Source organism: Puntigrus tetrazona, chromosome 7 (genome assembly GCF_018831695.1).
Source record: "Puntigrus tetrazona isolate hp1 chromosome 7, ASM1883169v1, whole genome shotgun sequence".
Classification (NCBI taxonomy): domain Eukaryota; kingdom Metazoa; phylum Chordata; class Actinopteri; order Cypriniformes; family Cyprinidae; genus Puntigrus; species Puntigrus tetrazona.
Window position 1 is genome coordinate 40738630 of NC_056705.1, and position 27150 is coordinate 40765779.

At 39.2% G+C, this 27150-nt stretch overlaps 9 protein-coding genes and 2 pseudogenes across 9 annotated transcripts; 4 read left to right on the forward strand and 7 right to left on the reverse strand.

Moving 5' to 3' along the window:
• Positions 1 to 161: 161 nt before the first annotated feature.
• On the reverse strand, positions 162 to 3257 carry LOC122348867 (caspase activity and apoptosis inhibitor 1). Its single transcript, XM_043244756.1, has 6 exons — positions 2987 to 3257; positions 2203 to 2373; positions 1473 to 1557; positions 1295 to 1343; positions 1156 to 1220; positions 162 to 1057 (listed from the first exon to the last, which is right to left on the reverse strand). The coding sequence occupies exons 1-6, from the start codon at positions 3068 to 3070 to the stop codon at positions 693 to 695; spliced, it is 819 nt and encodes a 272-aa protein (XP_043100691.1). The 5' UTR covers positions 3071 to 3257; the 3' UTR covers positions 162 to 692.
• A 154-nt stretch (positions 3258 to 3411) lies between these two features.
• Positions 3412 to 3901, reverse strand: LOC122348890 (histone H2B-like). Its single transcript, XM_043244781.1, has one exon. It carries the CDS (start codon positions 3832 to 3834, stop codon positions 3460 to 3462), a length of 375 nt encoding a protein of 124 aa, XP_043100716.1. The 5' UTR covers positions 3835 to 3901; the 3' UTR covers positions 3412 to 3459.
• A 1927-nt stretch (positions 3902 to 5828) lies between these two features.
• On the reverse strand, positions 5829 to 6493 carry LOC122348897 (histone H4). The gene has a single exon (XM_043244787.1). It carries the CDS (start codon positions 6469 to 6471, stop codon positions 6160 to 6162), a length of 312 nt encoding a protein of 103 aa, XP_043100722.1. The 5' UTR covers positions 6472 to 6493; the 3' UTR covers positions 5829 to 6159.
• A 2228-nt stretch (positions 6494 to 8721) lies between these two features.
• Positions 8722 to 9395, forward strand: LOC122348881 (histone H2A-like). The gene has a single exon (XM_043244773.1). It carries the CDS (start codon positions 8758 to 8760, stop codon positions 9142 to 9144), a length of 387 nt encoding a protein of 128 aa, XP_043100708.1. The 5' UTR covers positions 8722 to 8757; the 3' UTR covers positions 9145 to 9395.
• A 2480-nt stretch (positions 9396 to 11875) lies between these two features.
• On the forward strand, positions 11876 to 12373 carry LOC122348878 (histone H3). The gene has a single exon (XM_043244769.1). The coding sequence runs from the start codon at positions 11918 to 11920 to the stop codon at positions 12326 to 12328; it is 411 nt and encodes a 136-aa protein (XP_043100704.1). The 5' UTR covers positions 11876 to 11917; the 3' UTR covers positions 12329 to 12373.
• An 876-nt stretch (positions 12374 to 13249) lies between these two features.
• Positions 13250 to 14149, forward strand: LOC122348894 (histone H4). The gene has a single exon (XM_043244785.1). It carries the CDS (start codon positions 13267 to 13269, stop codon positions 13576 to 13578), a length of 312 nt encoding a protein of 103 aa, XP_043100720.1. The 5' UTR covers positions 13250 to 13266; the 3' UTR covers positions 13579 to 14149.
• A 2009-nt stretch (positions 14150 to 16158) lies between these two features.
• Positions 16159 to 16609, reverse strand: LOC122348888 (histone H2B-like). Its single transcript, XM_043244778.1, has one exon. The coding sequence runs from the start codon at positions 16579 to 16581 to the stop codon at positions 16207 to 16209; it is 375 nt and encodes a 124-aa protein (XP_043100713.1). The 5' UTR covers positions 16582 to 16609; the 3' UTR covers positions 16159 to 16206.
• A 2564-nt stretch (positions 16610 to 19173) lies between these two features.
• Positions 19174 to 19800, reverse strand: LOC122348892 (histone H4). Its single transcript, XM_043244783.1, has one exon. The coding sequence runs from the start codon at positions 19773 to 19775 to the stop codon at positions 19464 to 19466; it is 312 nt and encodes a 103-aa protein (XP_043100718.1). The 5' UTR covers positions 19776 to 19800; the 3' UTR covers positions 19174 to 19463.
• Positions 19801 to 20516: 716 nt separating this feature from the next.
• On the reverse strand, positions 20517 to 21032 carry LOC122348876 (histone H3). The gene has a single exon (XM_043244766.1). The coding sequence runs from the start codon at positions 20968 to 20970 to the stop codon at positions 20560 to 20562; it is 411 nt and encodes a 136-aa protein (XP_043100701.1). The 5' UTR covers positions 20971 to 21032; the 3' UTR covers positions 20517 to 20559.
• Positions 21033 to 22195: 1163 nt separating this feature from the next.
• Positions 22196 to 22610, reverse strand: LOC122348013 (annotated as a pseudogene).
• A 2460-nt stretch (positions 22611 to 25070) lies between these two features.
• Positions 25071 to 26787, forward strand: LOC122348899 (annotated as a pseudogene).
• Positions 26788 to 27150: the final 363 nt, after the last annotated feature.

Here is a 27150-nt window from a genome sequence, read left to right on the forward strand (position 1 = left end):
CGCGATGTACACTTTGCACGTAGTAATTTTGTGTTAGACACACTAGGTCAGTGGTGAGCGCCTCTGTTTGTATTTTTGTTATTAGTGAGAGTAGGGGAGTTCAAGCGACGACGCACGGAAGACTTCGGTTTCTTTTCTGCATTTTTCTTTTATTAGGGGATGGGGTTTGGGCAGCTTATGGGACTTGGTTGGTTTTATTTTGCTCTTTGATTTGGGCGCCACTCAAGTTCCTTTTCCCTAATATCATGTACAGTGTATGTGTGAGTTATCAGAGAAAGCAAGCACCTACAGTGGTGTAAAGATGCTTAAAACTGCACTTAAGTAGACGTATTGCTAGGAATAACATACTTTGACAAATAAAAGAACTGATGGACTGGCCGGAAGACCTGCTAAGAAAGCATTGTAATAGTGAAGTCTGGACAGAACAGGAGCTCGAACAAGGAGTTGTGAATCATGTTCCCGAAAGAAAGGACCTAATTTTCCCAATATTGTATAAAAGAAATCATTAAATAATGCACAAAAAAATAACAAATACATTGTTTTGTTTTTCTGATGAATATTGTGTATTTGATTCTATGAAACAGTGATATATGAGTGTAACTGCATTACTTTACAAATAGTTTATCTTATTACAAAAAAGCAAACTAATAAAAGTTCTTGATGAGCTTCTGTGGTGTTGAGCTGGACGTCGTTCATTGGTCAGCGGGGCTCTGTTTCTTGATCTCGCTGGCTTTCATGAGCGCTTTGATGGCTCTGGCTCTCATCTCCAGCTCCAGGAGCTCCAGCTGCTGAGTCGAAGGCTGCTTCTCTGTTTCTGGAGCGGCTGGTTTCTCCAGAGACGCTTCCCTCGGGTCGCTGCGTTCGGAGCCGGACGGAGCCAGGATTTCATTCACGCTTCTGTCGATGTCGTGCTGAAGCTCCGCTTTAGGCTCGTCCGGCCGAGGCACAGCTTCATCTCCGAGCCCCGCTTCTTCAGCTTTGACCGCTTTATGACCCTCGATGTCACTGTCGTCGACGTCTGCGTTGATGCTGAGAACATCACTGTCTTCTCCTGAAGCTGCACAAACACAAACACACACACACACACACACTTTACACCTTCAGTCATTAAAATACTACACTACTCTAAAATAGTACTCTAAATCTAGGAGTTACTTTGCTTTTCTTCTGTTTCAGGGTTTTCTCTCAGAGATGACGTGGAGTCCACGTTACTGTCCTGCCTGTAAATATTAATCAACACAGTATTAAAAGTTTAATTATCAGTTTAATTTTACTTCAGAGAGTTTTGACTTACTGGCTGTCAGGAAAGTTTTTCTCTTCAGGTTCAGCTGATAACTCTTTACCTTTACACACACACACACACACACACACACACACACACACACACACAGATAATACACCCTGAATCACCACAGAAGAGAACGAGCAGCTTTTTAAAGTTTGTTCAGATGCAGACTGAATCTGAGATTTACCCTCCAGAATCTCCAGCAGATGAATCTCAGAGAGCTGCTGAAGCTGATCCCAGCACAGTGTCTTAATCTCACTGAACGAACAGTCCTGCAGGAAACAAGTACCACAGCAAAGACACTTCCAGAGTGAATCTTTCAGAGTTTGAGGACATCAGACAAGTGTTTTCATTTATATTTTATCATTAGTCACGTGACATTTTCACTGTAAAACCTAAAACATCTCAGCCACAGTTATTCCAGTCTGCCTTTGTACTATTTAGATTTAGATCAGCTCAGACTGTCCTGTCACTTTAATAGAAATTATCGATATAAACAAATTACTGAGAAAACAGCACAGAAACCCACTTCATAAATTCATAATGGTTTTATACCATGACCAGTGTTTTCTTCGGTTGGACACTTTGAGCTTCTTCCACAATTATATATAAATATTTCTGACAGTGTGACAGGCAATTATTTTGTGTGAAATCGTACAATATTCTCTCTGGAAAATAAAAATCTGTTTCCAAATCAATCCATATTTCATGTGTTATTAATGATTTACATGCACTACTGACTCCTGCATCAATGATTTTTCACTGAACTGACAAAATGATCTGATATCAGTGCAGTTACTCATAAATGAGAACAAAAAAAACACTGATGTACAAGATTTGATTTGCCCTGAGACCTCTTTTTAATTCAGATTAAGGCCACGAGTAAATAACGCAGGCAGCGGTGTGATTGGGTTCACCTTCAGTTCCTCCGGAAGCATGTGTTTGAGTTTGTTTTCTCCCAGCACATGGAAACACTGCTCCAGCATCTCCTTGCGGTCCTGTATGTAGGAGCTGATGGGTCTGAAGATCTTGTTCAGGTCCAGTCCTCCCTCCTCCAGATCACCGGGCTCCGGAGGAACCGCCGGATCCTTTCAGAGTTACCAGAAATTATATACACAGAGTACAACATACAAGCACCAAACTAAAAAACAGCATGTAACTATTAGTTAAGAGGATTTAAAACCCGGTGTGAGGATGACATTTACATGTATTCATTTAGAAGACGCCATTTTATCAAAAGCAACTTAAAACTGGGGAAATACAACAATCGATTGAAATAAAAAAGGGCCTTTGGAATATTTCACAGATCTGATCAAGCAAATGAATGTCACTGACTCATATTTTTTTGAGAAAAAAAATTATCTGCTAACATTTTGCAAATGTGGCTATGTGTGTAGAACAATTGATTTATAAAAAAAAAAAAAAAAAAAAAAAAAAACATAACTAATTATATAACCTAGTAGCAACAAAGTCAATAATGAGCTTTTACTCTGTTTTGCATCACTCAACAGTTTATAGAGACACTAAAAGGCCATGCATTACTATTATTTTCACCGAGAGACTGTCTTTAGCGTAAATTTCAGCGACTTGCAGTCATTCAACAGCGGTCTTTAATTGTCGTTATTTATAATCGTCGTTATCTGTAGCAGAGCTCATTATTATTATGATAGTTTACAGTCAACAACCCCATCTTTCTCTCACCTCCGATTCAGTATTTTTGCTCTTCATCTCTCCGTCACTGTGCCTCCGTTTCTTTGCTTTTTCTCTTTTCTTAGCCTCCTGCATCTTTCCATTGCTGCGGCAGCGCCGTCGCACTCCAATGACGTCAAACAACAGACCAATCAGAATCGGAGACGACACAGTTAGGTTTCTACTGCATTGAGGAATGAAACATACTATTTTAAAAAGAAAACATTTTTTATCCCCCCCTCACAAACTTCTTTTTTTGTCCCCCAAAGGCTTTTTTTTTATTAAACTTCCACCGCCATTCCCGCTAGTGTTTGTTACTCTGAGGGGAAAGAGGGGCAGAGTGAGAGATACTAATGTATCCTTATTATATTTTGACTTGCTTCAAATACAATTTAGACATATCAACAATGCACTAAACTCGCTCTTTTGCGGAGTAGTTGGGTGGCTCTTAAAAGAGCCTTTGTGGTTTGTGGGTCTGGGCTGCTCTACTTGGAGCTGGTGTACTTGGTCACGGCCTTGGTGCCCTCAGACACGGCGTGTTTGGCCAGCTCCCCGGGCAGCAGCAGACGCACGGCGGTCTGGATCTCTCTGGAAGTGATGGTGGAGCGCTTGTTGTAGTGAGCGAGACGAGACGCTTCACCGGCGATGCGCTCGAAGATGTCGTTGACGAAAGAGTTCATGATCCCCATCGCCTTGGAAGAGATTCCGGTGTCGGGATGAACCTGCTTCAAGACTTTGTAGACGTAGATAGCGTAGCTCTCCTTCCTGCTCTTTCTGCGCTTCTTTCCTCCTTTACCGGCGGTCTTTGTGACGGCCTTCTTGGAGCCTTTCTTGGGCGCGGACTTGGCGGGTTCAGGCATGATGACGCTGACGATCTATGCTCGAGAAGAGGCGGGTAGAGACGTTTATTCGCTCCTCTATGCTAATTTACACAGACGCGAGGAACCTTCTGATTGGCGCGTCACCACAGACCTGAGCGACAGTGATTGGACGACTCCGAGAACAACCACGCGCGAGGAATTATAGCCCCCCCCTTCCGCTCCCACGTAACTTTCCTTTGTTTCTATTCCCGCTCTTTTCGATAAACATATTTCACACAGAGAGTGTAATTTTAAAACTTCTCGAATTTAGGAATAAAATAATTATTATATACTTTTTTCTTTGCTGTCCCGCATTTTTTCCCTTCTGCCATCTGATTGCTTTTATTTTATAAATGACATTTAAAAAACGCTAAATAATCGACTAAAAACACTGCAAAAGATGATTTGGTATTATTTTTGCAGTAATTCAAATTTATTGAACATACATTACATTGAACCATACATAACACCGACTTTAAAATATTCTGTTTAAGGACTTCTTAAGAAATACACATCCGTTTATGAAATATACTTACATACATACAGACCCTTATTGTTGGAAAATCAGTGATCTTGCTGGAAGTTATTTTGATAAGAGCTTGTTTTTTATAATTTCTGAAAGCACGTAGCTCAAAACGTATAACTTATTAATACGCATTAAGGATTTCATGTTTGTCTCTTTGTGTGATAGTGTGGGTGGCTCTTAAAAGAGCCGTTGTGTTTGTGGAGATTGAAGGCGTTTATCCTCCGAAGCCGTACAAGGTGCGTCCCTGTCGTTTGAGCGCGTACAGGTCCTTCTCAAAAAATTAGCAGATTGTGATTAAGTTCATTATTTTCTGTAACGTACTGATAAACATTAGGCTTTCATATATTTTAGATTCATTACACACAACTGAAGTAGTTCAAGCCTTTTATTGTTTTAATAATGATGATTTTGGCATACAGCTCATGAAAACCCAATATTCCTATCTCACTCCACTGGTAAATGGTTTACTGAGCATGCTATTACTGTGCTCAATTGGCCTGCCAACTCTCCTGACCTGAACCCCATAGAGAATCTGTGGGATATTGTGAAGAGAAAGTTGAGAGATGCAAGACCCGACACTTTGGATGAGTTTAAGGCCGCTATCGAAACATCCTGGACCTCCATAACCCCTCAGCAGTGCCACAGAATGATCGCCTCCACGCCGCACTGAAGCAGTCATTTGGGCAAAAGAATTCCCAACCAAGTTTTGAGTGCATAACTGAATATAATTATTTGAAGGTTAACGTTTTTGTATTTAAAAACACTTTTCTTTTATTGGTCGGATAAAACATGCTAATTTTTTGAGATGAGAATATTGGGTTTTCATGAGCTGTAGGCCAAAATCATCAATATTAAAACAATAAAAGGCTTGAACTACTACTGTAATGAATCTAAAATATAAGAAAGTCTAATGTTTATCAGTACATTACAGAAAATAAACAAATTAACTTTATCACAATATGCATATTTTTCTTGAGAAGAACCTGTATACTACGTCCCTAGCGGTGACGGTCTTTCTCTTATTTATTCGCTACTCTATGCTAATTTACACAGACGCAAGGAACCTTCTGATTGGTGCGTCTCCCCAGACCTGAGCGACAGTGATTGGACAACTCCGAGAACAACCACAGACGAGGAATTATTGCCCCGCCCTCCGCTCCTTTCCTTTGTTTCTATTCCTGTTCTTTTCTATTTTGTTAAACATATTTCACATAGAGAGTGTAATTTTTAAAACGTTCAGTTTTGTTGAATTTTGGAAAAGCAATAATTATTAGATAACATTAATTTTCCAGTTTTAAAGTATGTTAGTGATTTTCATTGTTACAGGTTCAGTGTTAAGAAGCTGCTTTAACTCATTGCCCCAAATGTAAAAACACTAAATATAAATTATATTCACAACATATCCACAGGAAGATTTTTACAGAAAATGTTAGTCTGTTCTTTTATTCCTGGAACTATTGAACAATCTTTTACTGTCGTGATGTGTTTGAATGATTTTTTTAATTAGCTTCCAGTGAAATTTAGTATTTATCACGGTTTTATTACGTTGCATTGAACCATACATAACACCAACTTTGAAATAGTCTCCGTTTATGAAATATACTTACATACAACCCCCTTGTCGTTGGCAATTTAAAGATTTTTCAAGGAGTTATTTTGATATGTTCGTTTTTTTCATAATTTCTGAAAACACATACTCAAATCGTAAATTATTAATACTCAATTTCATGTTTGTCTCTTTGTGTGAGAGTGTGGGTGGCTCTTAAAAGAGCCGTTGTGTTTGTGGAGATTGAAGACGTTTATCCTCCGAAGCCGTACAAGGTGCGTCCCTGTCGTTTGAGCGCGTACACTACGTCCATGGCGGTGACGGTCTTTCTCTTGGCGTGCTCGGTGTAGGTGACGGCATCGCGGATAACGTTCTCCAGGAAGACCTTCAACACCCCGCGGGTCTCTTCGTAGATCAGACCGGAGATACGCTTGACTCCGCCGCGGCGAGCGAGACGACGAATGGCGGGTTTGGTGATTCCCTGGATGTTATCGCGCAACACTTTACGGTGACGCTTAGCGCCTCCTTTCCCGAGTCCTTTACCGCCTTTGCCTCTTCCAGACATGATCGAGAGTTTTCTACCTCAGTCAAACGACAGAAACGAATATGAAACGAGTGCGGTAAAGAAAGCTTTTTACATTCTCTTACAGGACCTAAATGAAACCATCTCGGCGTCACATGACTCGCCCCTCCCCCTCACAGTCAGAGCAGGAAACAAAGTGGTCTATCCTGATCTAACGACTTTTCCGTTGATTCATATTAAAAAGCATATTTTATGTAATTAATTTAACAAATTAAGCTAAGGCTGTAACGAGGAGAGAACTTATAATAGCAAATAAAAATTGTTGGAGAGAATTCTGAAATAAAATTAGTGTATAAATTTACAATGAACTGTGTGTGTCTGTGTGTGTGTGTGTGTTTGTTTGTTGCAAGTGTATGATCAGAAAGATTGGAATAATTCAGAGGAACATTTTGGTTTTAACTGACAGTAATATTGCAGTCAATGATTCTGAAATTGAAGACACATCTCCCAAGGATCAATTTTGAAGGGGACACAAATAATAGTCAAATTGTATTAACATGTCAACAAAGAGGAAAACTTTGCTTCTATCTTTATTTCAGCATGAAGACTGTGCCATCATGTTTTTTTTTCTCTGGTTCAGTGAAAAAGCTGATTTTTCTTCAAAACTATTCATTGCAAAGCTTATGTTGTTTAAAGTCAAGCCTGGCTGCATAGCTTTTAAATTTGTGATATAATACAATAGTTGTTTTTGAGAAACGCACCCCTGCTCAGTCCTCAGTTCATTTACAAGAAGGGTAAACCACAAACATTTATTGTCAAAGAATCTGGATGTTCACATAGAGCTGGATTTGACACACAGACAAAAACACAGAGTGGATTAAACGACCTGTAAACTGATCAGTAAACTCACCAGACCTGAACCCATAGAGTATCATCAAGAGGAAAATGAGAAACGAGAGACCAAAAAATACAGATGATCTGAAGGCCACTGTGAAAGAAACCTGGCTTTTCTTCCCTCAGTAGTGCCACAAACTGATCTCCTCCATCACACGCTGAATTAAGGTGGTAATTAAAGTAAAAAAAAAAAAAAAGTATTGAGTACTTGGACAGTAAATGAACATACTTTCCTGAAAGCATTGGAATTCAAAAAATTACTGAAATTCAGTAAACATGTTTTTTTTTTTTTTTTTTTATTGGTCTTGTGAAATATTCTAATTTGTTGAGATAATGAATTGGTGGGATTTTGATAAATGTGATCCAAAATCATAAAAATCAAAAGAACTACAGGCTGTGCACAATTTATTTAACTTATTTAATACATGAGTTTCACAATTTGAACCCTACATATGTATCTGATGTGCATGCTGATTAGTATTAAATGTATTAATTAATCTGCACATTATGTGATTAGATTATTATTATGTTTTATTATTATTATTTTTTTTTTTTTATCGCCTAACAGGCCTAATTGAAACATACAAAAACTGCATTATGCTGTAGATTTGGAGACCTACACTGTCACACTATATCATGTCGGCCTTATACAAGATTTATAATAAGCTGCAATAAACATTTTAGCTATTTAGATTGGCTAGTCATACTTCTGTATTCATTTGGAAGTAACTCAAAAATTTGAATGCAACTAGTTACTTTTAAAAGACAGCAACTAGTAAAATATAGGTTAATTTATTACAATTTGTAAATTTGTAATTAACTGGCCAACTCTGGACAGAATACAATAATAGTTATTGATTAGCTAACTGTTAATTAAACACAAGCATACACTTGCATTGCATATTAATTAGTTCACACATAGTCCTTAGTAGTTAACAGCAGCAATATAATCCTTACTGAATAATTAACTGTTAGTTCTTGAATAAATCCTTATTAGTTACACAGTAAGTAAGAAACAATGTTCTGAAGTGTTTAGAAAAATAGAGATCTTTTGAGTTCTTGGGCGAAAATTATTTATATGTTGACTGCATTTAGAAAAGCAGACTTTAATTGATCAGTAATTGATATTAAAGTTAAAAACTATTTATGAAAGCTTTTTACACTGACAGGTTTAACAAATAAGATCCCCATTCAACCCCCATAACGATCATATTTCCATACGTTAATATTTTCTGTCGTGTGTTTAGTCTGCAGCACAATCTGTCCCCAGCTGAGGGGGCGTGGCTTTGACGTGAGCGTTGGAGGGAAGATCAGCGATTGGTTTAGAATCTTACACGACTCTAAACCAATGGGCGACTGGCACGCTCGTTTAAAAGTAACATTTGGGGCTCACGAGCTCATCGTTTCAACTCGTTGAACTGCTTATAACCGAAAATGAGCGGCAGAGGAAAAACCGGAGGAAAAGCGCGAGCGAAGGCTAAGACTCGCTCGTCCAGGGCAGGCCTGCAGTTCCCCGTCGGTCGTGTTCACAGACTCCTCCGCAAAGGAAACTACGGGGAGCGCGTCGGTGCCGGTGCTCCCGTCTATCTGGCGGCTGTGCTCGAGTACCTGACCGCTGAGATCCTGGAGTTGGCCGGAAACGCCGCTCGGGACAACAAGAAGACCCGTATCATTCCCCGTCACCTGCAGCTGGCGGTGCGCAACGACGAGGAGCTGAACAAACTCCTGGGCGGAGTGACCATCGCTCAGGGCGGCGTGCTGCCCAACATCCAGGCCGTGCTGCTGCCCAAGAAGACCGAGAAACCCGCCAAGACCAAGTGAACCGGCTCCGGTCTGCTTCTCCGACACAAAGGCTCTTTTAAGAGCCACCCACTTCATCTCAGAGAGAGCTGTTTTTGTGTGTGTGTGTGCTGTATAGACTTATAACAAGACATAAGACAATCTAATGTATAAGACAATCAAATCAATCGGTTTTAGTGACAAACTGGGTATAAAAGACATGAGCCCAACCGTTGGCTGTTGTTGACTGCTGTTGTATTAGTAAGTAATGTACTCACCTGCTGGTCTTCTGTTTTCGTCTCAATGCTTTGTTGAGGTGGTCAGGATGCGACTCTGTCAACACACACTCTCCTATCAGCTCTTTCATAGTTCTGAGCATCATAAGATGATTAAATCTACACACGATGGTCCTTCCTCTTTCCAAAACAGTCTAACTGTCATCAGCCCCCCTAAAAGGTAACATGATGCACCATTCACATGCACAGATACATGCATGAGACTAATCCTGCTTGCATTCCATAGTTCATGCGATATTAAGTAAGTTTGGGTGATTCTGATTAGGAATTTGGGTTTAGACATTTTAATGCATTCACTTAAGCCTAAGACCACAAGTGAAAGTATCCATACTTTGCATAAAGAAATAACACACACACACACATATATATATATATATATATATATATATATATATATATATATATATATATGTGTGTGTGTGTGTGCGCTTTTTGACAAAAACATGGATTAAGCAAAAGCCCTAATCATAAGAGTGATTTTGTTTATGCACATATAACCTTCAGGAGATCACGTATTCACGCACACGACATGTCCGGTGTGATGTTCTACTTACGCATCAGTTTTTGTGAATGGTCCATCCAGACGGCCCGTGTGAGCTGTGAGTCCTGTCAGCAGTCTGTCAGATAATCTCTGCATCTCTGTTCGTTCACAGGATAGATTAACATGCCCCTTCAACCAGACACTAAATCAGTTCCCTCACACAGCCCAAGGAGGACGACTGAAACAGGAAACAATTGTAAAGCGTTTTTTTTACGGTGCACATCTCGTCTATAAAAGTCTGTTTAATAATCACACGCTGCACACCAGACAATTAAATTTATGAGCTACAATAATATGCAACTACACATTACAGGTAGGGGTACGATTACAATTACAGGTATCGTACTGTTGCTTAATTGAGACATAAATTTAAAAATAGAAAAAGAATTCGGCAGAGACATAGAGTCATATAGAGTCATATAGAGACCTAAGCATCACAGACACAGACAAAACTTCACACACACACACCATCATCAATATAAAAAATAAGGCTAAAAGACATGTATTTAACATGGACTGCAGAAAGTATTAGTGCATGTTTTTTTTTTTTTTTTTCATTAGAAAAAAGACATTTAGACATTTATAAGCTTCATTGTACATACAGAAGACTCCTTGCTTGCTGTCTATGACTAGATCCCAAATTCACTGCATAAAGAGTTCACCAATAAAACAATAAGTACCTAGCGCCACTGTCTGGCGAGAATAGAAACAGACCTTATATTGCATTTACCACAAATACATCATAATCTAATATCATCTATATATTCGGAAAAGATTTCCAGACCCCTGCCCTCAGCTGAAAGGAAGAACTGTAGCAGTATACCTATTAAAAATACATGATTTTCTTTGGTATTTGAGAGTAATTTGAGAAATATAATTGTTTTGCTTTTTTTTTTTTTTAACTTTCTCAGTGATAAAGAAAATAAGCTTTTTACAAACATCAAGACTAAGTTTGAGAATCACAATGGTGAGCAAGGTGCAGTGCATTCTGGGATCGAAATAAATTATTGATCTGAATATACTATAATTTTTTTTTTCTGTCGTTGAGATTCATAGACTGACTCTTGATGTCTGTGTGTCTAAAAAAGAAATCCTTTTATACGATGTCTGTATCATCTTGTAAACAACAAAAATGTATATTATATTTTAGCAGATTGTTTTATGATCGCCAACTATTGGTGAACTAAGATGATACAGTTGGTACTGTAAAAAAAAAGGTAGCGTAAGAAAAATGTACCCAATGTTATATATTTTTCTTGCTAACTAATATATTTCAGTAAAATCTAGTTGATTTTAATGGATTGTATTTAATACCCTGTGAGTATATTTTTAGTGTGTGATTGTGATTAAATCACAGTCGTTTAAGAATAAGTCTGTGTTTGAATCAAGATCACGATCTTTATCAGAAATATGAGTCTAGTGTTTCTGTGCTCTCTGTCATTTGTGCCTCAAAAGTAACCGGGGCCCAGGGCCCTCACTTCTAATAATGATATGTGTTTGGATCATTTCATTTTGCTGAGGCTTTTTTCAAAGCAACTTGCAATTGAGGAAGATATAAAGTGATTCATCTTGAGGAAGTGAACGGATCCTAATACCAGCCTCTGAGATTGTTCAAATAAGAATAAGTTGGAAAGAAAAGGCATAAGAGAACAGTTTTGTTAGTATTAGCTAGTTATTGTACTGTTTTGTAGTGTGTTTTGTTAATGGACCTCTTCAAATAGTGTTGTATGAAAAAATAATGAATAAAGTCATTAACAGAACAACGCAGTTTGAGCGGGAAACACGAACGGCTCCATTCGAAAACAGAAGCGCAGTCATTGGCTAGCAGTCATGCGCAGATGTCACAGACCAGCCAATCAGAAGCCTCGGAACGTCGTGACATCATTAGCTCGTGTCGGTCTACGCTTTAAAAGCAGACGAGAAAGTTTGAAAACCTATTCCGTACGTGTTAGAAGAAAGGAGGAAGGCTATCTTAGTCATGGCGAGAACCAAGCAGACAGCTCGTAAATCCACCGGCGGTAAAGCCCCGAGGAAGCAGCTCGCTACTAAAGCCGCCCGAAAGAGCGCCCCGGCCACCGGCGGCGTCAAGAAGCCCCATCGTTACAGGCCCGGGACCGTGGCTCTCCGAGAGATCCGCCGTTATCAGAAGTCCACCGAGCTGCTGATCCGGAAATTGCCTTTCCAGCGCTTGGTGCGAGAAATCGCGCAGGATTTCAAGACGGACCTGCGCTTCCAGAGCTCCGCCGTCATGGCCCTGCAGGAGGCCAGCGAGGCTTATTTGGTCGGTCTGTTTGAGGACACCAATCTGTGCGCCATCCACGCCAAGAGAGTCACCATCATGCCCAAAGACATCCAGCTGGCCCGCCGCATCCGAGGAGAGCGCGCTTAAACCTGCCGCTGCGTCACACCCCAAAGGCTCTTTTAAGAGCCACAACTACACTGAACGACGCTTTTCCGCTCTAGCACACAATATAACGAAGTCATGATGTAATCCTATACAGAGATCCTACCCCCATGAAAAACCTGGGAGGTCATAAGAGTTTAAAACGGCAGTTTCCAGGATTGGAAAAACAAAAATCAATATATGAAATAGAAAGTCATCTTGCAGTACTTTGCTATAGTGTTAGCTGTTATTAGCTTCACTTAATGTGTAATAATTTAAACAAGTGCGTTCTTATTTGAAAATAAGAGATTAAGTCATGAATATTGCCTGAAAAGTACTGGCAAAATATTGGAAAAAAAAAGTGTATAAACTGTTTAATTGTATAATTTTTGTTTTAGAAGTCCCAAATCCTGGAAATAACAAACTTTACTAACCGTTTCAGGAACACACTCCTATTAGATAAAAACAAAAAAAGACCATACTGCCAAAATACTTTTCCATTATAGTTTTCATAAACGTTAACTAAATCGTGTTTATCTTGTGAACTGCATCATGAATGTTTCTTCGGACAATTAATGTGTCAATAGAAATAAAATTTGTGTATATATATATATATGGAGGAATTGAGCAGCACGAATTTAAATATTTAATATATCAGTCGCTCTCCGTTTATATGAAAGTGTGCAGGTAAATATAAAAAAATAAGTTTAAATGATGTCACGAATCTTCTGGCAAATAAATAATTTAAAACATGGATTAATAAGCGCAAACATTACTAAATCAGGGTAAAGGTTGCTTCGTGCTGGAACTAGCGGGGGGGAGTGGCGTGGTGAGTCACGTGACGCCGAGCTGGTTTCAGTTAGGTCCTGTAGGAGAATGTAAAGGCTTCCCTGTAGCGTTTTCCTCCACTCTCGTTTTCGACTTAAACAAGAAGCGTCTCGATCATGTCTGGAAGAGGCAAAGGCGGTAAAGGACTCGGGAAAGGAGGCGCTAAGCGTCACCGTAAAGTGCTGCGCGATAACATCCAGGGAATCACCAAACCCGCCATTCGTCGTCTCGCTCGCCGCGGCGGAGTCAAGCGTATCTCCGGTCTGATCTACGAGGAGACCCGCGGGGTGTTGAAGGTCTTCCTGGAGAACGTTATCCGCGATGCCGTCACCTACACCGAGCACGCCAAGAGAAAGACCGTCACCGCCATGGACGTAGTGTACGCGCTCAAACGACAGGGACGCACCTTGTACGGCTTCGGAGGATAAACGCCTTCAGTCTCCACAAACACAACGGCTCTTTTAAGGGCCACCCACACTCTCACACAAAGAGACAAACATGAAATTATTAATGCGTATTTATTACGTTTTGAGCTACGTGATTTCAGACATTGTAAGGCACAACCTCTTTAACAGAATAACCCATAGTAAGATCACTAACTTTCCAACAATAAGGGGGCTGTAAGTTTACTCATAAATGGGGAATAGAGCATTTTAAAGTCTGTGTTCTGTATGGCTTAAAATAACGTAACCAAACCAAATTGTAAATACTAAATTTCACTGGAAACTAGTTTAAAAAAACGTTCTAACATCACGACATTGTTCAATGTGATAAAACTAAACAAATACTTTCACTGGAAATTAATTAAAAAACATTCAGACAAATCACTAAAGTAAAGGGGTGTTCAATAGTTTCAGGAATAAAAGAACAAACTAAAATATTTTCTTTAGAAATGATCCTGTGGATATGTTCTGAATATAATTTATATTTAGTGTTTTTAAATTTGGGGCAATGAGTTAAAACAGCTTCTTAACACAGAACCGAAAAATGCGAAAATCACAAACATACTTAAAAACTGGAAAATTAATGTTATTACACCTAATTTCTATATAAAAAGTTGTGCTGAATTTTGATGTCTTGTACATCAGTGTTTTTTGTTTTTCTTTCTTTCTAATCTGTGAGGAACTGTCACTATATTATGACACAGATATCACAATATTTTGTCAGTTCAGTGAAAAATCATTGATGCAGCAGTCAGTAGTGCATGTAAATCATTAATAACACAATTATTTTATAACAGTGCAGGATGAGGATTCATAGACGGCAAATGAGTGGCTAAACGTCTGGAGGTTCTGCATTGGTAGTATCAAGACACAAATGGGGTTCAGTAATGGTCTTCTTGACCGCAACAGGACAGATTGAAGGTGCATCGCTGGGTGACATCACAATACAGTGCGCTGAAGTGAGCACTACCACTCGAAGAGGTTCCTCAGCGGGTCCCCTCACCTCGGGAAACACAGCAGTGTGCGCCACTACCTCAACAGGTTCTGCAGTATCAGCCGCCACCTTGGGATACATTATCTGTGTCCGTCAGTTCTGTGGTGGTGTACACAGTCCAAACAGAGCATAAAGCCATTTCCATAATTGGAAGCATTTCAGACAAAGGAGTCAGTTCAGAAACAGAGGGGCTTAATGGGATAGGTGTAGGTTTGAGACTCATGATGATCCAATGTGACTTGACTCATACATTCATACAGAAAGTCCTTGAGAGATGAAAGGGAACTCTTGTGCGTTAGTCATGTTTAATTAAGGCTGAATAATGCCCCCGTAAAAAAATACTATCGATACACGGATGCTCTCAAAGGACACACACCGTTCAGCTTCTTCTGGTCGTGGTCCGTAGCTCATAGTATATGACACTGTCATATAGAAGACTGGTTTAGGATTAGTAGAATACATTGTTTCTGATTGTGAGTATGTTGTGAAGCCAGTGTAGTAATAATCTGATGACTACACATTGTTGCAAAGTTACTTACTGCTAGTAGAATGTCTAAAGTGGACTATAATATAATAATAACAATAATTAAAATTTGTATTCATATAGATTTGAGGTACATCCGCTATCTGTCGCAGCTTGGTTACATTTAGTCTGCTATATATATATATATATGTGTGTGTATATATATATATATATTTTTTTTTTTTTTTATGTCTATGTCTGAAGTACTTGATTAGCTGGATCAGGTGTGTTTAATTAGGGTTGGAGCTAATCTCTGCAGGACACCGGCCCTCCAGGACCGAGTTTGGACACCCCTGCCCTATACTAACAGCAAAGTCTCAGAAATCCTGCATATGGTATAGGGTATAGGGTATAGGGTCGTTAGAAGCATAAAAAACAAACATCAAGTGTTTTTATTATGAACGGATGTTTGCAAATAGCCATCTCTTAAAAATCACTAAAAACATAACACTTAAGCTCAATGCAATGTCAGAAAAATAAATGATACTTAGTGAATCTCAATTTACATTGTTAAAGAGAGCGGAATCACAAGCGTAAAAGGGGAGGAATAATAATAGTACAGTAGCAATAAATATCTGTGATAGTCCATTGCATTCATTCAACAGAGAAGTCTTTGATTAGCTAAAAAGCTCAGTGATTAAAAAAAAAAGCATAGCCAAGAATAATCAACTCTTTTCAGAGAACAAACAAATAAACAAGCGCCTTTACCAAAAGTTCTTACCCAATATCATATGAACTGAGAATGCGTTTAACTGAGAAAATGGATGTGATGTAAGACAGTAAGAAAAACATGCTAAATGTGTGAGTGTTTCTTTCAACAGACTTAATTCAACTCTATACAACGTCACGTGACCACAAGAATTAACACCTATCGATCCTGAGTGCTGCTTTTGGCCAGATGAAACAACTTTACATTAGATTTACTGCTTTACTTTTACCAACACAATCATTGGATAGATCTCCAATTTAAATTGGTCTTACTTATACAAATTAATGCTATATCTCTGTAGACATAACAGCACACTAAACTCGCTCTTTTGCGGAGTAGTTGGGTGGCTCTTAAAAGAGCCTTTGTGGTTTGTGGGTCTGGGCTGCTCTACTTGGAGCTGGTGTACTTGGTCACGGCCTTGGTGCCCTCAGACACGGCGTGTTTGGCCAGCTCCCCGGGCAGCAGCAGACGCACGGCGGTCTGGATCTCTCTGGAAGTGATGGTGGAGCGCTTGTTGTAGTGAGCGAGACGAGACGCTTCACCGGCGATGCGCTCGAAGATGTCGTTGACGAAAGAGTTCATGATCCCCATCGCCTTGGAAGAGATCCCGGTGTCGGGATGAACCTGCTTCAGGACTTTGTAGACGTAGATAGCGTAGCTCTCCTTCCTGCTCTTTCTGCGCTTCTTTCCTCCTTTACCGGCGGTCTTTGTGACGGCCTTCTTGGAGCCTTTCTTGGGCGCGGACTTGGCGGGTTCAGGCATGATGACGCTGACGATCAGTGCTCGAGAAGAGGCGGGTAGAGACGTTTATTCGCTCCTCTATGCTAATTTACACAGACGCGAGGAACCTTCTGATTGGCGCGTCACCACGGACCTGCGCGACAGTGATTGGACAACTCGAGAACAACCACGCGCGAGGAATTATAGCCCCGCCCTCCGCTCCCACGTGACTTTCCTTTGTTTCTATTCCCGCTCTTTTCGATGAACATATTTCACACAGAGTGTAATTTTAAAACTTCTCGAATTTAGGAATGAAAAGGCAATAATTATTATATACTTTATTTTTTCTTTGCTGTGCCGCAGTTTTTTCCTTCTGCCATCTGATTGCTTTTATTTTATAAATGACATTAAAAAAACGTTAAATAATCGACTAAAAACACTGCAAAAGATGATTTGGTATTATTTTTGCAGTAATTCAAATGCATTGAAACATGACGATTTTTTAAATAGAAATTAAGTGTAATAAGTGTGGGATTTATGTTTTAAAGGATTTATGTTTTACAGGTTTTACTCAATAGAAGCACTGTGCCCAGGCCTCATAAAGACTTTTCTACTTGATATTATGTGTATGTGCTGTGCAAAATGTCTTATCTACAGAAACAGGATGTGGAGACTGCTGAGCCCATCTACTGGTCGAGAAGAAACAACTGCACCTGGTTCTGTGAAGGACACCCTGAGTGGGAGGAAGACGCAAGCACAAGAATATAAATATTGTCTGCATGCCTTTAATGCTGTTGTTCTGTATCCTGAGCTCAGTCTCAATTATTCTGACTTTATTAAACTAATTAAGATAGTAAATTTAAAAGTAAGTCTCATCATTGACAGACCTGAACCTGGGAGGGAAACAACAAAGATTTTTCCAAACATAACATTAATTTTCCAGTTTTAAATATGTTGGTGATTTCAGTGTTAAGAAGCTGTTTTAACTCATTGCTCCAGATTTAAAAACACTAAATATATATATTATATTCAGAACATATCCACAGAAACATTTTTACAGAAAAGAGTTTGTTCTTTTATTCCTGAAACTATTGAACACCCTTTTGCTGTCGTGATACGTCTTAATGTTTTTTAATTAGTTTCCAGTGAAAGTTAGTATTTATCATTTGGTTTTATTACGTTACATTGAACCATACATAACACCGACTTTAAAATATTCTCTGTTTAAGGACTTCTTAAGAAATACACATCCGTTTATGAAATATACTTACATACATACAGCACCCTTATTGTTGGAAAATCAGTGATCTTGCTGGAAGTTATTTTGATAAGACGTAGCTCAAAACGTATAACTTATTAATACGCATTAAGGATTTCGTGTTGTCTCTTTGTGTGAGAGTGTGGGTGTCTCTTAAAAGAGCCGTTGTGTTTGTGGAGATTGAAGGCGTTTATCCTCCGAAGCCGTACAAGGTGCGTCCCTGTCGTTTGAGCGCGTACAGGTCCTTCTCAAAAAATTAGCATATTGTGATTAAGTTCATTATTTTCTGTAACGTACTGATAAACATTAGCTTTCATATATTTTAGATTCATTACACACAACTGAAGTAGTTCAAGCCTTTTATTGTTTTAATAATGATGATTTTGGCATACAGCTCATGAAAACCCAATATTCCTATCTCACTCCACTGGGAAATGGTTTACTGAGCATGCTATTACTGTGCTCAATTGGCCTGCCAACTCTCCTGACCTGAACCCCAGAGAGAATCTGTGGGATATTGTGAAGAGAAAGTTGAGAGATGCAAGACCCGACACTTTGGATGAGTTTAAGGCCGCTATCGAAACATCCTGGGCCTCCATAACCCCTCAGCAGAGCCACAGAATGATCGCCTCCACGCCGCACTGAAGCAGTCATTTGGGCAAAAGGACTCCCAACCAAGTTTTGAGCGCATAACTGAATATAATTATTTGAAGGTTGACGCTTTTTGTATTAAAAACACTTTTCTTTTATTGGTCGGATAAAACATGCTAAGTTTTTGAGAATATTGGGTTTTCATGAGCTGTATGGCAAAATCATCAATATTAAAATAATAAAAGGCTTGAACTACTTCAGATGTGTATAATGAATCTAAAATATATGAAAGTCTAATGTTTATCAGTACATTACAGAAAATAACTTTATCACAATACGCAAATTTGTTTTGAGAAAGACCTGTATACTACGTCCATAGCGGTGACGGTCTTTCTCTTATTTATTCGCTCCTCTATGCTAATTTACACAGACGCGAGGAACCTTCTGATTGGTGCGTCTCCACAGACCTGAGCGACAGTGATTGGACAACTCCGAGAACAACCACAGACGAGGAATTATAGCCACGCCCTCCGCTGCCACGTGACTTTCCTTTGTCTCTGTTCCCGCTCTTTTTGTTAAACATATTTTACACATAGAGTGTAATTTTAAAACTCTTAGACTTGTTGAATTTTGGAATAAACACTAAATATAAATTATATTCAGAACATATCCACAGGAACATTTTTACGGAAAAGATTTGTTTGTTCTTTCATTCCTGGAACTATTGAACACCCTTTCACTGTCGTGATGTGTTTGAATGGAGTTTAATTAACTTCCAGCGAAAGTTAGTATTTACCATTCGGTTTTATTACGTTACATTAAATCATACATAACCCCAAATCTGAAATATTCTCCGTTTAAGAAAGGATTATAACATTCAACCCCTTAATGTTGGGCAGTTAGTGATATTACTATTATTATTATTATTTTTTTTTAAGAGCTTTTTTATTTTATAATTTCTGAAAACACAAACTCAAATCGTAAGTTATTAATACTCAATTTCGTGTTTGTCTCTTTGTGTGAGAGCGTGAGTGGCTCTTAAAAGAGCCGTTGTGTTTGTGGAGATTGAAGGCGTTTATCCTCCGAAGCCGTACAAGGTGCGTCCCTGTCGTTTGAGCGCGTACACTACGTCCATGGCGGTGACGGTCTTTCTCTTGGCGTGCTCGGTGTAGGTGACGGCATCGCGGATAACGTTCTCCAGGAAGACCTTCAACACCCCGCGGGTCTCCTCGTAGATCAGACCGGAGATACGCTTGACTCCGCCGCGGCGAGCGAGACGACGAATGGCGGGTTTGGTGATTCCCTGGATGTTATCGCGCAGCACTTTACGGTGACGCTTAGCGCCTCCTTTCCCGAGTCCTTTACCGCCTTTGCCTCTTCCAGACATGATGGAGCGTTTTCTATCTCAGTCAAAAGACAGAAACGAATATAAAACGACTGCGGCAAAGAAAGCTTTTTACAGTCGCTTACAGGACCTAACTGAAACCAGCGCCGTGTCACATGACTCACGCAACCCCCACACCCCAGTTCCAGCACGAAACAGCCCTAACCCTGATTCAGTAATATTTGTCAGTAATAATAATTAATCCATGTTTTAAATTATTTGACAGATTTGTCATATACATATTTACAGTTTCATATTACTTCATTTTATTCCTACTGATATATTATATACTCCCCCAAAAATATATAACACATTTTGTCAATCGACACATTAATCGTCCCAAAATACATTTATGATGCAGTGCACAGATCGGCGTAGTTAACATTTATGAAAACTATGATTTAAAAGAGTTTAGGCATTGAAACAATAAGGTTTGTTGATTTTATAGTTTGTGACTTCTGGAAAAAGCGAATCTTTTTCAAACGACATTTAGACCCTCAAACTGAATTCATACATTCTTACCAATAAATTATAAAATTATAAATTATAACAACGCGACTGCAGAGTACTGCGAGATGGCCTGGACATTCTTTCCATTCATTTTTTTCCAAAACGTTTCCAAGTCTGGAAACTGCCGATTTAAATATTACCACCCAAGTTTTTTCAAATTAATTTAGTAAGACTACATCAACATGACTTCGTTATATTGTGTGCTAGAGCGGAAAAGCGTCGTTCAGTGTAGTTGTGGCTCTTAAAAGAGCCTTTGGGGTGTGACGCAGCGGCGGGTTTAAGCGCGCTCTCCTCGGATGCGGCGGGCCAGCTGGATGTCTTTGGGCATGATGGTGACTCTCTTGGCGTGGATGGCGCACAGATTGGTGTCCTCAAACAGACCGACCAAATAAGCCTCGCTGGCCTCCTGCAGGGCCATGACGGCGGAGCTCTGGAAGCGCAGGTCCGTCTTGAAATCCTGCGCGATTTCTCGCACCAAGCGCTGGAAAGGCAGCTTGCGGATCAGCAGCTCGGTGGACTTCTGATAACGGCGGATCTCTCGGAGAGCCACGGTCCCGGGCCTGTAACGATGGGGCTTCTTGACGCCGCCGGTGGCCGGGGCGCTCTTTCGGGCGGCTTTAGTAGCGAGCTGCTTCCTCGGGGCTTTACCGCCGGTGGATTTACGAGCTGTCTGCTTGGTTCTCGCCATGACTGAGATAGCCTTCCTCCTCTGTTCTAACACGTACAGAATAGGTTTTCAAACTTTCGCGTCAGCTTTTAAAGCGTAGACCGACACGAGCTAATGATGTCACGACGTTCCGAGGCTTCTGATTGGCTGGTCTGTGACATCTGCATGACTGCTATTAATGGCTGCGCTTCTGTTTTCAGATGGGAGCCGTTTGTGTTTCCCTCAGAACTGCGTTTATTCTGTTTATGACTTTATACATTGTTTATTCGCATAATTTTAGAATCAAAGTCCGCAAGCAAGGCAATTGCAATAACATTAAAAATGCGAGTACTATCAAAACCTTTTCTCTTCCTTATGTACTCTTCCAACTTGTTCTTATTTAGACAATCTCAGAGCTGGTATTGGATCCATTCACTTCCTCCAAGATGAATCCACTTTATATCTTCCTCATTGGTTGCTTTGAAAAAGAAAGCCTCAGCAAAATGAAATGATCAAACACATATCATTATTAGAAGTGAGGGCCTGGGCGGTTACTTTGAACTGACAATGAAGGCACGAAACACTAGACTCATATTTCTGATAAAGATGTGATCTTGATTCAAACACAAGTTGTTCCCTACGCAATGGTGATTTAATCACAATCACACGTCCATTAAAATCAACTAGATTTTACTGAGAATATATTAGTGAAAAATATAACGTTGGATAAATTTTCTGGCCTTTAATTTTTTTACAGTACAAACTTTACTGCACAAAAAAAGAAATCCCACTCCTCCACGCCAGTATTAACCTTATTCAGACCAATGATTGGCGATCATAAAACAATCTCTGCTAAAATGTAATACATTTTTTTTTACATAATCATGATACAGGCATCTTATTAAAAAGAACGTCTTATTTAGACACACAAACATCAAAGTCAGTCTATAGATCTCAAGGACAGAAAAAAACAAGACATTACAATTTATGTCACAATTCATACCAGTTTTGGCCCAGGTGCATTGCACTTTGCATTTACATTCCCTTTAATCCTCATAGTTTAAATTCTGGTGGTTTTATGAAATTAATCTTATTTTTTTAATCTTTTGGTAGTTTGCAAACACCATAGCTACTAGGCAACATCCAACTGTTCGAATCTTATTTGTCTTTGTACCCAGTTTTATAACTTATGCAGGTCTTGACCATCTTAGATTTAAGTCTATACAGCACACACACAAACAGCTCTCTGAGATGAGTGAGTGAGCTCTTAAAAGAACCTTTGTGTCAGAAGAAGCAGACCGGAGCCCGATTCCTTGGTCTTGGCAGGTTTCTCAGTCTTCTTAGGCATGGCGGCCTGGATGTTGGGCAGCACGCCGCCCTGAGCGATGGTCCTCCGCCCAGGAGTTTGTTCAGCTCCTCGTCGTGCGCACCGCCAGCTGCGGGTAATGAGGACGGTAGGTCTTCTTGTTGTCCCGGGCTGGCGTTTCCGGCCAACTCCAGGATCTCAGCGGTCAGGTACTCGAGCTGGCCATAGATGAGCAGAGACACCGGCACGGCACGCTCCGTAGTTTTCCTTTACGCGGAGGCCATGAACACGACCGACGGGAACTACCGTTACTGCCCTGGACAGGCAGTCTTAGCCTTCGCTCCCCCTTTCCTCCAGTTTTCCTCTGCCCGCTCATTTTCAGTTATAAGCAGTTCAACGAAGTTGAAAAGATGAGCTCGTGAGCCCCAAATGTTACTTTAAACAGGCGTACCATTCTTCATTAGTTTAAGTCATTATGAGATTCTAAACCAATCGCTAATCTTCCCTCCAACGCTCATCAAAGCCACGCCCCCTCAGCCAGGGTCAGATTGTGCTGCCAGACTAAATACACGACAGAAAATATTAACGTATGGAAATATAGTCATTATGAGGTTAATTAGAGGTCTTATTTATTAAACCTGTCAGTATAAAAGCTTTCATAAATAGATTTTAACTTTAATTTCAATTATTTCAGTCAATTAACGTTATTTCTCATTAACGCGAATACTTTTGCTTTTCCTAAATACGATCAACATATAAATAGCATTTTCGCCCAAGAACTCAAAGATCTCTATTTTTCTAAACACTTTAGAACATTGTTTCTTACTTACTGTGTAACTGGCAGGATTTATTCCAAAGAACTAACTTGAGTTAAGGAAATTAATTAATGTAACATATTTCGCTGCTGTTAACTACTAAGGACTATGTGTCAACTAATTAATATGCAATGCAAGTGTATGCTTGTGTTTAATTAACTTGATTAGCTAATCAATAACTATTATTGTATTCTGTCTAGAGTTAGTCAGTTAATTATAAATTGTAATAAATTAGCCTATATTACTAATTGCAGTCTTTTAAAAGTAATTTAAATTACTAGTATTAGTAATTACTGTCTCTGAATTGCTTTTGTATTACGATTCACTTCAAATAAATACAAAGTATGACTAGACCAATCTATATATACACACACACACACACACACACACACACACACAGTTGGCAAAAGAGATTTTAGGAATGTTTGCTGCCTAAACTGCTTCCTAGATCTTTGTTTCAATTTAGCTTTTTCTGTGATGTTCGTTTCATTACAAGCACTTTGGAAGTACGTTTCAAGGCCTTTATCGATGCAATCTATAGGTGCAATCTTAGTAGCCACAATATCACTTGCCTGTGAAACCATTTTTATGATGGCTGCATATGTGTTCTTTGCACAAGATCACCATGATTAACAATGGAAGAACAATGATTTCAAGCATCGCCCTCCTTTTAACATGTCAATTCTGGCATCATTCCTAACCCAATCAGCCTGACATAACCAATGGATCTCCAGCCTTGTGCTCGTTCTTACCTGACTTAACAAGGCGATTACTGAAATGGTCTCAACCAGGTCATTTAGCGTGTAATGGAAATGCAGTGGAAAGTTTTCAGGTTTAAGTTAATTTCCATGGCAAAAGAAGGACTATACATTCTAAATGATCACTGTTCATAACATTCTGGAGTATATACAAATTGCTATTACAAAAACTTAAACAACACTCCAATTTCTAATGTTGTATATTCTCAAAACTTTTGGCCCGACTGATATATATATATATACACACACACACACACACACACACACACACACAATAATCTAATCACATAATGTACAAATTAATTAATACATTTAGGATTAATCAACATACACGTGATTTAATATGTAGTTTTTGTGGCAGATTAAGAGAAAAAATGCTGAATTGACAAAATATATAAAAGTGGATTTAAAAATAAATAATTGTGATCACTTTCATATAAATATTAGTGTGTGTATTAGTAGTAGTATGAAAAATGCAATATTAATAAATACAATATTAAGTTGGAAGTTTGCCTGTGTAGTTAGTGTAAGAAGCAGCTTGCTGTGCAGACACACACCACAGACTTGATAACCGTAGTTTTTTTATATTTTGCCATACAGTATTTTATGTACCTCCTCAGCATACCACATTACAGTAGTTCAATTCCTCTTAACCCGGCCCCAGTAATTAATAAATCATTTAGAAATTATTCTGGAGGACCTGAGACATATTCCTAACGGTAAGATTGTTAAACCTTTGAGTTAGGCATTAACACAATAAATCAACTACCCAAGATTAAAAACAAAGGAACTACAAAGCCTGCCTTTTGTTTTGCCCTCAAACTAAGAACGAAAAAGACGTTTGTTTGAAGTATATCAGGGCTTTATCATATAAGCTTTATGTTTAGGCTCTTCATTTCAGACTGCATTTCTGTGTAAGAAGCTTGTTAAGCTTTTATCACTAGTATAAATTATTATTTAAGTTTCAGATATAAGCTCTCACACAGCCATTTTCTTTACTGTTCTCTCCTCGTTATAGCCTTAGCTTATTTTGTCAAATTAATCATATAAAACATGGCTTTTTAATATGGAATCAACGAAGAAAGTCGTTAAATCAGGAAGGAACCACTCTTTGTTTACCACTGCTCTGGCTAGCGAGGGGAGGAGCGAGTCACGTGACGAGGAGCTAGTTTCGATGGAGTCCTGTAGAGAATAAAAAGCTTTCTTTGCCGCACTCTCATTTCATATTCATTTCTATCGTTTGACCTGACGCGAAAACGCATCATGTCTGGAAAAGAACAAGGTGGTAAAGGGCTCAGGAAGGCGCTAAGCGTCACCGTAAAGTGCTGCGCGATAACATCGGGAATCACCGACCCTGCATTCGTCATCTCGCTCGCCGCGGCATGAGTCGGCAATATCTCAGTCCCAGTCTACAGAGGAGACCCGCGGGAGTGTTGAAGAGGTCTTCCTGGAAGACGTTATCCGTGATGCCGTCACCTACACCGAAGCACGCCAAGAAAGACCGTCACCGCCACTGGACGTAGTGTACGCTCAAACGACAGGACGCACAGCCCATGCAGCTTCGGAGGATAAACGCCTTCAATCTCCCACAAACACAACGGCTCTTTTTAAAGGCCCACGCTCTCACACGAGACAAACATGAAATTATTAATGCGTATTTCTTACGTTTTGAGCTACGTATTTTCCAGACATTTATGAGCACGCTCTTCTTTCAAAATAACCCATAGCAAGATCCATTAACTTTACTACAATAAGGGGCTGTAAGTGTATTTCATAAACGGGAATGAAGGTATTTTAAAGTCATGTTCTTAGTTTATAATAATAACAAAACTTAATTAAGTAAATACTAAATTTCACTGGAAACTACTTAAAAAAACATTTAACTTCACGACAGGAAAGGAGGTGTTTAACCGTTCAAAGAAATCAATAACAAACAAATCTTTTCTGTAAAAATGTTCCTGTGGATATATTCTGAATATAATTTATATTTAGTGTTTTTAAATTTGCCCTCCAGTTAAAGCATCTTCCCTCGTCTGTAGTTGTTCCTCAGGTTGTCAATCCTGTCGCTCAGGTCCGTGGTGACGCACCAATCAGAAGGTTCACCTCGCGTCTGCCATAAATTAGCATGAAGGGAGCAGATAAATCAAGAGAAGAAGACCGTCACCGCTGTGGACATGAAGTATGGAGTCTTTCTCAATACAAATGTGCATATTGTGATAAAATTATTTTCTTTATTTACTGTAACGTGCAGATAAACATTAGACTTTCCTTATATTTTGATCATTACACACCTTTAAGTAGTTCCAAGCCTTTTATTGTTTTAATATTGATGATTTTGGCCTACCCAGCTCATGAAAACCCAGCCTTCTCATCTCAAAAAATTAGCATATTTTATCCGACCAATAAAAGAAAAGTGTTTTTAATACAAAAAGCGTCAACCTTCAAATAATTATATTCAGTTATGCGCTCAAAACTTGGTTGGGAGTCCTTTTGCCCAAATGACTGCTTCAGTGCGGCGTGGAGGCGATCATTCTGTGGCACTGCTGAGGGGTTATGGAGGCCCAGGATGTTTCGATAGCAGCCTTAAACTCATCCAAAGTGTCGGGTCTTGCATCTCTCAACTTTCTCTTCACAATATCCCACAGATTCTCTCTGGGGTTCAGGTCAGGAGAGTTGGCAGGCCAATTGAGCACAGTAATAGCATGCTCAGTAAACCATTTCCCAGTGGAGTGAGATAGGAATATTGGGTTTTCATGAGCTGTATGCCAAAATCATCATTATTAAAACAATAAAAGGCTTGAACTACTTCAGTTGTGTGTAATGAATCTAAAATATATGAAAGCCTAATGTTTATCAGTACGTTACAGAAAATAATGAACTTAATCACAATATGCTAATTTTTTGAGAAGGACCTGTACGCTACAAACGACAGGGACGCACCTTGTACGGCTTCGGAGGATAAACGCCTTCAATCTCCACAAACACAACGGCTCTTTTAAGAGACACCCACACTCTCACACAAAGAGACAACACGAAATCCTTAATGCGTATTAATAAGTTATACGTTTTGAGCTACGTCTTATCAAAATAACTTCCAGCAAGATCACTGATTTTCCAACAATAAGGGTGCTGTATGTATGTAAGTATATTTCATAAACGGATGTGTATTTCTTAAGAAGTCCTTAAACAGAGAATATTTTAAAGTCGGTGTTATGTATGGTTCAATGTAACGTAATAAAACCAAATGATAAATACTAACTTTCACTGGAAACTAATTAAAAACATTAAGACGTATCACGACAGCAAAAGGGTGTTCAATAGTTTCAGGAATAAAAGAACAAAC